Genomic DNA, 10,301 nt, shown 5'->3' with positions numbered 1-10,301 from the left:
CATTGCAGTGCAAGTGTTCTTTGCCGTGCTGCGACTAAAGGCACTATAACATGGAACTAAATGTTGTGACCTAAGGTAGTGCAATGCAGAACAGAGATGTAGTGCCAATGCACCGTGTTGGGCACTACGACCGAAGGGAGTAGAACACCAAACATAAAGGCACTGCGAGTGCACCGTTCCATGCACTACGACAGAAGGTAGTGCAATGCACAAAAGAAAGCAAGTGCACACCAAATGTCCAAATCCCACCTCCTCTTCTTCCTATCCGACCCCTCGCGTGCCATCGTAAGGTTCCCCGTGTCTTCATCCGCAACAATCACCAGCGTAAGCCACCGATTTGCCATGGATTTGAGGTGGAGGTTTCTGGCTAATGGTGGAGTGCGATGAGCTGGTGAGGGCTGTGAGGGGATTCTAGTGGAGTGAAGGGGAAGTGTGGCAGATGCGGGCGCGTGGAGACATCCCTCGCTGACCGAGGCCTGCCATGGGCGAGGATCGAGGTGATCCCGCCATAAACAGGACTTCGGGCCGGACCAGGCGTTGCCTAAGTTGCGAGAACCATCTCATCCTCGGCATGTTTGTCCGAGCCCGTATAGCTTTAAACAGAGCAAGAGAAACAAGCCAAACTACATGCTGCCGCATCATTTCAATTGAGATGTCCCGCACTTGTGTAGTTGTGTGTGGGCGAGCTCTTTGGCTTGCTGATTCCACACCCTATGATGTTTTGGTGTTTCTCGTGCCTCGACGACCCTCTTTTCCCCATGGAGAAAACAGAGAGTGACTTGGCTCCAAATTTCTGTGGAGCCCGTTCATTTGGACAGGTACAAGTTTTGGTTACTTTTCCGTGACACCTAACGCTGATGATGATGGTGATCATGGAGGAAATCATGGTGATTATACCCTTCACGAGCACGGCAATCATGGTGATTGACCGCTGGGCGAGGAAAAATTGACCGCGCAAACACAAAAGGAAAGTTACGTGTAGTACAATGTCCCTAAAAAAAGTTAGGCGTACAATGTAGCCTGTTGCAGTGGATGGTGAAACGAAATGATCAAGAGGCTTTCAATAACATCTGACATCTTACGTGTGTAAATTATATCATAGAGACTATTATTTTCCCAAAGATAGTTATGTTTGACTTTTCCCAAAAGCTAATACGGAGTACACCTTAGACAACGCACGGGTAATTCAGTACGTTTCCCTAAAAACCAAAGGCAATTCAATATGTTTTCCCTAAAAAATTGTAATTCAGTACGTATAGAACCAGCAAAGGACAATAAAAAGGATGAAATATCAAACACACAGCGCATGAACTGAGCACAGCAGAAAGGTTCAACCAAATTGACAGCCATCAGGTAACTGAAATGCAACACCAGTCTTCTACAATCGCACAAAGCCGATCAGGCTCTTTATTTATTCTACCTTTCAGGAATGTCCAAAAAACTGAAACTGCACACATCTAATTTCGCGACAGCACGGCCCACTCCACAGATGGTGCTGGCAAAGCTCATGAGAGACCCATGACTTTCCCGGTGGCTGTGTCGATGTCGATTTCATAGAAGCTGGGCCTTGTAGGAAGACCGGGCATTGTGCTCATGGTGCCGACGAGTGGGTAGATGAAGCCGGCTCCGATGCTGGCCCGCACATCTCTTATCGGCAGAACAAAGCCGGAGGGTGCGCCCTTCATGGATGGGACATGCGAAAAGGAGTACTGAGTTTTCGCCATGCATATCGGGAGGTTGGAGAAGCCCTGCTTGGTGTATATCTCGATCTGCTTTTCAGCCTACAGGGAAGAGATAGAGAAGTCAGCAGAATAAATTAAAATCTAATGCTTCCATGGACTGCAACTGGATGCTGAGCGTTCAAAATTATCTCCAATTCTACCTCTCCAACCCTTTGTAAGGTTCCATATTTGCGCTGAGGACATAATAACTAGAAAAAATCTCACAAAGAATGTACGCAAGTACCTGTTCAGAGTATTCAACACCACTAGCACCATAGAAATTAGCTATTGACTCGATCTTCTCCTTTATGCTAGACTCCAAGGGATATAAAAACTTCAGGGGCTCTGCCTGACTTTCACATGCTCGTTGAACTGCAAGTCCAAGATCAACCTGTATACAGTTAAATGGAATGATAGAATTAGACAAGTGGTTCAATTCTGTAAATTATAGACTTCATAAACGTTCAGAAGAAATAAGCATGTTTCTTGTGAAAACAACTTGCAAGGCAATAATGCAGAGGTGAAATAAAATAATGCATGGGCATAGCATCTAAACACTGTGTGGTGCAGTCACCACTTTGAAACTTATGTAGACAAGCACAGAAGCATAAAAGTTGAAAAACCTAACTAAACACTAAAGAACAGTCAAGTACAGAAACATCATTCATAATAACCTTCAGCAATAGAAGACAATATATGAAATGTAAAATAGATACACACTTAATATTTCCCCATAAAGAGATGACATGTATAGAACCTCTGAATAACAATCTATAGAGGGAAGAGAACTAACCGCTCCTTTACCACCGTGTGCATGATGGGAGCAGACAACAGCATCGAAAGCACCAGCTGCCATAGCCGCATTTTTCACAGCTTCCATTTCAGCGTCGGTATCCGTTGCAAATTTGTTGATTGCAACTACAACATTGACACCATAACTCTTTGTGTTTGAGATGTGCTTAGCAAGATTGACACATCCAGCTTCAACAAGACCCACATTTTCACTGACATATGCATGATCTAAAGGCTTCCCAGCAACAACATCTGGCCCCCCTCCATGCATTTTAAGAGCCCTAATTGTGGCCACAATAATGGCACACTGTGGCGCCAATCCACTATACCTACACTTTATGTCCATGAATTTCTCAGTTCCAATATCTGCACCAAAACCAGCTTCTGTAACAACAAAGCCACCCTTCCCAACCAACTTCAACGCAATCTTATCAGCAACTATGGAAGAGTTCCCATGAGCAATATTAGCAAAAGGTCCAGCATGCACTAACACTGGAGTGCCTTCAAGTGTTTGCATGAGGGTGGGATGAATAGCATCTTTCATTAGGACAGTCAAAGCACCTCCAAGACCAAGATCATCAGCAGTAACCGGCTCACCAGCCTTGCTGTTCCCTATGACCATTCTTCCAAGCCTTTCCCTCATGTCAGCAAGGGAGGTTGTAAGAGCTAATACAGCCATTATCTCACTTGCCACTGATATGTCAAAGCCTGTTTCTCTCACCATGCCTTTTTCTTCAGGCCCTTGTCCAACTGTGATTTTGCGCAGGAAGCGATCATTAACATCCATTACCCGTCTCCAGGTGATGGACGCAGGGTCAATATCAAGCCTTGCAAAACGTCTGACTTCTTCTGGTGTAAGCTCATCTGGATTTGTCTTTGAAATGCCAAGCTTTATCAAGCGTCGAATCATTACATCAGCAAAGCGCCTTTTCCCTTCTTTGTTTGGTGGGCACAATCTATTGAATAGAGCTTTGTCTGATTGAGAATTCTCATGGAAAATCCTTGTATCAATCGCAGCAGCAAGAAGATTGTTTGCAGCTGTAATTGCATGGATATCTCCAGTCATATGGAGATTGAACTCATCCATGGGTATAACTTGACTGTAGCCACCTCCAGCAGCACCCCCCTTGATTCCAAAGGTAGGCCCTTGTGATGGTTGACGGACGCAAGTGACAACCTATAACAACAAAGGACGGTAAAATAGTAAACCATATCAATATCAATAATATACACAGCCATACATGACAATATGCTCCGTATGTTCTGGATTGTGTAGTCTATTTATCATAGCCTTGAATAGTACTATATCTCACAAGTTCACGACTTCTTTGATACTTGGAATAATATAACCACAATGGTGGTCACAAGAAGGAAGCAGTCTCCCTTGCACAAAAAAAAAAGGGAAAAAAAACAGAAAGAAGCTGTCTATTACAGCGATAGGAATTCATCAATATGAATAACAGATAAGCCAGTCCACATTATTATACTATGTTTTCTATGCCAAGAGATGATGAATGAAAGTTTTTTCTTTTCTTTCCCAAGCACGGATAGTCATAAGATATCGTTCTACCATATAGTTCTACAGCTCCATACAGAGTTCATGCCCACAAAATTTCAGAAATAATTAATCATACTGATAAGCAAACTGCGAAGTCCCTGATACCCATTACGGAAGCATTACTGACAAAGTGACAGCAGAATAAATGACTGAATCCTACAGTCTAGCACAAGTCTGCATCAAATAATTTCCGGGGGATTTGCTAGTTCTCAGGCTCAGTCAAGTTTTACACCATTCGATTTGCATCGTTATTTGTGCTAGTCATGAGTTGCAACTGAACTTTAATGACATAATGTGACTGAGACCCTTTTAGAATTGTTTTTGTTTGTCAGTCGTCGACTAGGTGATCAGCACCGGTTTGATAGGTGCTTCTTAATTAGAACAATATCTTGAATTTGCAATTTGGTGTAAGGAACTAAGGATGTAGTTTTTCTTCATAAATTTTGGCACTGAGGTAAATGAATGGGCAGAACATTGGAAGGACCGATTCTAAAAATCTCACCTTTTTATCAAGAAACGCCCCCAGCGCCTGGCACAGCCCTACGGTGGTGGTTGACTTGCCCTCCCCGAGCGGCGTCGGCGTGATGCCGCCGACCACCACGTAGTACCCATCCTGCTGCCCCTGCAGCTGGTCAAGAACCGACAGGAGCACCTGCAAATCACCAAACAGCCGCACAAATCAGAATCAGATCGCCGTCACATGATCACAACACCGAACGCCGGTGGTCCTTCCGGTAATCGGTCAAAGAACCGGATGTTTGTTCACCTTGGCCTTGTACTTGCCGTAGAGGTCGTAGTGCTCCGGCGGGATGCCGAGCTCGGCGGCGATGTCTGCGATGTGGAGCGGCTCGACGGAGTTGGCGATGTCGATGTCCGCCGGCACCGGCGAGGCCACGTCGAGCCTCCGGATGGTCGGGTTCGGCGCGGGCGTCGTCATCGGCAGCGGCGGCGCGGCGACGGTGCCGGTCCTGCCGGATCTCGCGACCACGGATTGCGCGCGTCCAGGCGGGTCAGGTCGAAGCAGCTGCAGCGAGTGGTGGCGAGGGAGTGGTGGAGGCGAGACGAGTCGCTGTTGGCTCGCGGAGCACTTGTTTATTCCAGGACGGCGGCGGCGCAGGATAACTGAGGATAAAGGTTTGGGATGATTGGTTGGTGGGGCAGGCAGATCCATGGCACAGCTCCAATAATGGACTCCCGAAAATACCTTGAATTAATCCCCTGCTAGGTATCTTTCTCGGACTATATATCACTGCAAGAAACTATTTTTTGACTGCACCTCTGCTCCAAATCTTCTCTTTGCCAATGTACACTACCAATTCATCGAACGAACAGGAGAATTGGGGTTCTTGATTTTGGTAGGGATGGATGGGCGAGTTTGGGGGAGTCTTATCTCGGATTGGACGGATGGAAGACGGACTGCAATCCAGGCGAGAAGATAAGGGCTTCTCGTGGATGTGGGCGACGATGCTGCTGCTGCAAACCTGCAAATGGTGGTATCTGAATTGGGTTATGGTCCGCCTGCTGCCAACGTTTGCAATTTTGTAGGCGGCACCGCTTCGATTCCTGGGATCGGTTAACGAGAGCGGTGCGTCAGGGAAACCTTTGCTCTGTTCCGCTTTGCCCGAGCATTGCTGCAGAAAAATTTGGAATCGAGCGGTCAGTTCATGTGACCGTGAGCCGTTGGCATACATACACACGTTCCAGTTGGGTTTTGCTCTAACAGAATGGCACTCCAGCTACACTAACACGCAAAGAATACCGATGGGACAATTTTTTGTTGGTAGAAAGTGCTGCAGGACAACTGTGGCCACTCTTTGGTTTGCGAGGTTGCCCATAGGATTTCTGAAAAGTGTGAGGTTGCAATGTCAAGTCTATTTACATAAACATGATTTTTATTTGTCGACTGTTTCAAGCCTCCTTTGATTTATAGAATTTGCATAGGAATTATGTATGATTTGAATCTTATAGAAAAAAGTTTTAATGCAATCTATTTAATTTATAGGAACCTACCCTGCAGGACTATAGAAATTTTGTAGTATAAATCCTATTGAAAAAATATTAGATCATACTCATGGAAAATTCCTTCGGTACAATCAAATAAACTTCATCTTTCCATATAATTTAAGTAGACATGGCATTTCAATCATATACTTTTCCTACTCCTGTGCTTTTTCTATTCGATGAATCAAATGAGCCCCCACAGTAAAACTAAAACGGGATTCTCTCGAAGATTTTTTAGTGGATGCAAACTTCCATGTACTACCTCCATTTCAAAAAATATAAGCCATTTTAGAAACCTAAACTAGCTTATTTTAAAGGACTTATACTTCGGAACGGAGGTAATGTTGACTGCCAAAACCCACCGGCGGGCAGCGGCCTGTCAACACGGTAGAGCCGGGAAGAGCCTAGAGCTGCGGCTGGCTGAGACCCCTCCGAGCGACGGCCCGCAATGCTCTTCTGGTCACACGCGGCGATGCGAAGTGCAAGGGCGTGCCACCCGACCTATACCGGTCGGGAAGGTGATGGGGATGCCTCGCTTAGTTCTGCATGGCATACACGTAAACATTAAATCCGAGCCTCGATCGGCTCTCGAGTTATCCCGTGAATCGGCTCAAAGAGCCGATCCACCCATGATTCGTACGGGGTGCACGAATACTTGGTGATCCTGCTTGATCAAGATAAAGCTAATGAGATCTACGACGATTTAGGGTTTTCACCGCATAATCGGATCATCCTACTCCGAGGTTGGGCCTCGCGGCCACGCACGGTGCTCGTAAGCCGATCCTAAACAAGGCCAAAAAACCAACATGACGTTGATCCTCGGAACATCCTGTTTAGGACTTGCGAACGCCACCCTACGTGCCGCTGGATCCTCCCCCTTTGTAAGGCCTAACTATTGCGAGATATTAAACTAATCCTTGCAAAGCAAGGAGCAATCGTAACGGATCAGATCTACTAAATAAAGAACAAGCGAGGTGCCGCCCCACACTCGAGATAGATGTGAGGGCGGCTAGACATGCAAGGGTTGCACTACGTAAGCATGTTATACGAAGAACTATGCTAACCCTAACACATCTATGATAACTACGTTGCCCGCCATCAAAGACGCTTCGATACGGGCAACGCATGAACAACGTGGAGCTTGTGCTGCCTAGATCGCAAGATGCGATCTAGGCGGCATGTCGCTTACCCGATTGAAACCCTCGAGACGAAGGAGTTGGCGATGCGCCGAGATTGGTTTGTTTGGGGTGAACGTTGTGTTGTTGTTTATTCCATAAACCCTAGATACATATTTATAGTCCGGGGGACTTTCTAATGTGGGAATATCCCACCGTGTGCGATACAAACTCTAAATCTCGATCTAAGATATAATCTACTATAATTAAAGATACACGGGCAAACTAGCCCAAATCCTCCGTGCAAGGCCGCTTCAGAGATCTTCCACGTGTAGTCTTCTAAGCCCATCTCTCTTACGGCCCACCTCTAGATTTGTCCAAAATCTGGTGATAACACATGCCCCCCTGGTTTTGGAAATAAATTTTCCAAAATCATTACGCTTTCCTTCGTCGGGTCATGTCGTGGCAGAGCAGAGCTGTTGCAGTATCCGTTATCATTATGCCCCGTCTTCTCAGCTTCTCTGCAAAATTCGATAGCTCTGGCGTCATCTCCTTGGAAACTGTAATGACAATAAATTTCCACCAGGCTTCTCATTATTTAACCGTGCCGATCGATTAGCTTTCTTCATCCCCTTCCTCTGTTCCGACCATCGGCGAGCCAAAAACCCTCTTCTCCCCCAACTATGTCTTCCTCTTCCTCCTCCTTCTCAAACCTCTTCCCCCATTCTCGCCGAAGAAGAACGAGGACAAGCCCCATTCCGAGGTGAACCCCTCTCCTCTGATAACGAGAAGAAAGAAGGAGAAGTAACGAAGGCCAAGACCTTCCCCTTCGCCAAGCTCCCGCCGAAGAAGCGCTCCCGCATGTGGGCGGACAGCGAGGATGAAGATGACGACGAAGAAGAAGAAGAGGAGGAGGAAGATGAATCTTCCTCTTCCGCCGGGTACCCGCCAACCAAGCGCTTCCGCTCCTGGGCGGACAGCGAAGATGATGATGATGACGAGGAGGAAGAGGCTCCGGCCACGGGCTGGGGTAGCAGCGACGAGGAGCTCCCTGGGAGCAGCGCCGACGACATCGACGGCGGTGACGACGAGGACAGCGACGACTAGTAGAATAGGACTAGTAGTAGCAGTGCGCTAGGCACTAGATCCCTCTTTTGAGAGCCATCGGCTCTTTCTTGTAAAGCCGCTCCTCTGAATTAATGAAATTGTTCTTTTGATTCATCCTTCAATTGCCCCAATTTCATTCCTTCCGCCTGTCATGTCAAGACCGATAGCAATGTATCGATTTTTCTTTTGGACGCCCATGAAGCCGGACTCTCATGTCGATTAGCCCGTAGGCCAAGAACTTCTCAATTTCAGGCTGCGATTTGGTATCTGACCATAATTTTTCGCAATCCCTTAGCCGATGACTATCCATCGGCTATTTTGAGAATCTAGTCCCTCTCCTTCTCTTGCAGCGACAGGAAGGTCCAAACAAAAAACCGACGGCCTCCTATCCTGACTCAGAGGAGATCACAATGCAGGGCCAGTCGATGCGCCTCCAATCGGCTTTCCAAAAACAGAGCAGCCACCAGGCCAGCTGCCCCCCGAGTCTGAGTCGAAGCGAGAACAGTAATGGATCAGCCGAATGTGCCGCCTATGCAGAGTTAGCCGATTTCAACAAAATCGGCCTCCCAAAGCAGAGAACCTTCAGGGTGAGCTGCCCCCCGAGTTTCTTCAGTCTACTTCGCGCCTTGCAGGTCAAATCGGCTCCTCCCCTGCACTGACCGTCGATATAGGTGTGAACTTTGAGCATATAAACAGCCGGTCTAGCTTCGCTTCTTAGTTCTGAAGTCGATGCCCCTGCATCGGCTGAAATTTTTTTTTTTTATTTGGCCGATTTTTCTTAATCGGCCCCCAATGTTACACTGCACGCATGTCTGCACGTGTTACCTGCACATGTTTATCTGACTATATGCCCCCCGAGCCGAATCTGCCAAGTGACTGCAGATATCGGCTTTCACGGTTAGTCGAGGCACTCGCACTTGTACGTCGGCTTCGCAAAGATTTACGCTGACTTTCATCTGCCGACGCGGACGCTGCCCGATAGATCGCTCGTCGACCACAAACGAATATGTGCAGAAGATAATTTTGGCCGATTGCTTGGAATCGGCCTCCACATTGCTTGTTCGATGAAGGTTTTGTAATGTTCCTCCATAAAATTTTTGGGGCCGATCACAAGGATCAGCCTCACCCGGTTTTGCTCATTGTTTTAATCTTGCTACTCGGTTAGGTCTGGATAAAACCAACCCAACCTCCGACTTGATGCGCTCGCTCGTCATCCACCTTGAGTGCATCGTATAATCGTGGAGCACTAAGCTCTGTCGGCAAGACAAGCACCATGTTTGTGCCAGCCGATGTTTCATCATCGGCTTTCTTTTGCTTGGGACGCCACTCCATTCTCCGTGGACGACCCTCTTCGTTCAGGGCTCGCTGAACCTTCGCAGCCAGATCAGGCCGTGCCTTCCTTAGCGTATGCAGGTATAACCTTTCGGCTTCCTCCAGGCCGCGCAACCGCTGAACCCTGCGTTTTTGTGAACGGCTGAGTCCGTCAGGGCACCACCTTGGACGGTGGTACCTGTCTTCTTCTTCTTCTAGTCCCTCGTCTTCGGAATCCTCAAGATCTGCCCAACGAGGTGACTCAGCACGTTTGCTCTGTGGCGGGAGAGGCCCTAAGCGCTTGAACACAGACATGTTGGCTGCCTCCTTCTTCTTCCGGTTGCATTCAGGCAATTGCCGATTGTGGGCAATCGGCTCATTCCTGAATCCCAGCAGGTGTCGAAGAAAGGGCGGTCCCGGTGTCCGGCGTTGTCATCTTGCTCCCTTGACTTGTCCGTGGCACGGCGCTCGTGCTCCTCCTCATCGCGATCCTCGCCGATGATGTCTTACGGCTTCTCTAGCCGGACGATCTCCTTCATCATCATAGTTGGACCGTCGGCGTTGGTCATACTGACTCACATATTTGTTGAGGAGGTGATCAGAGAGAGGTCGTTGATATCTTATGTTCTTCACTTCTCCCTCTGTGGCGTAGCGCTTGCCATCATGATGGAGCCGATCGCGTGGAGCGGCCTCCTC

General features: G+C 47.6%; 1 protein-coding gene across 1 annotated transcript; it reads right to left on the bottom strand.

Moving 5' to 3' along the window:
• Nucleotides 1-1,327: 1,327 nt before the first annotated feature.
• Nucleotides 1,328-5,614, bottom strand: LOC124651206 (formate--tetrahydrofolate ligase). Its single transcript, XM_047190332.1, has 5 exons — nucleotides 4,838-5,614; nucleotides 4,574-4,723; nucleotides 2,515-3,690; nucleotides 1,966-2,112; nucleotides 1,328-1,781 (listed from the first exon to the last, which is right to left on the bottom strand). The coding sequence occupies exons 1-5, from the start codon at nucleotides 5,240-5,242 to the stop codon at nucleotides 1,506-1,508; spliced, it is 2,154 nt and encodes a 717-aa protein (XP_047046288.1). The 5' UTR covers nucleotides 5,243-5,614; the 3' UTR covers nucleotides 1,328-1,505.
• Nucleotides 5,615-10,301: the final 4,687 nt, after the last annotated feature.

The sequence above is a fragment of the Lolium rigidum genome, chromosome 5 (assembly GCF_022539505.1).
Source record: "Lolium rigidum isolate FL_2022 chromosome 5, APGP_CSIRO_Lrig_0.1, whole genome shotgun sequence".
Classification (NCBI taxonomy): Eukaryota; Viridiplantae; Streptophyta; class Magnoliopsida; order Poales; family Poaceae; genus Lolium; species Lolium rigidum.
This window is presented reverse-complemented; position numbering and strand designations above follow the sequence as displayed.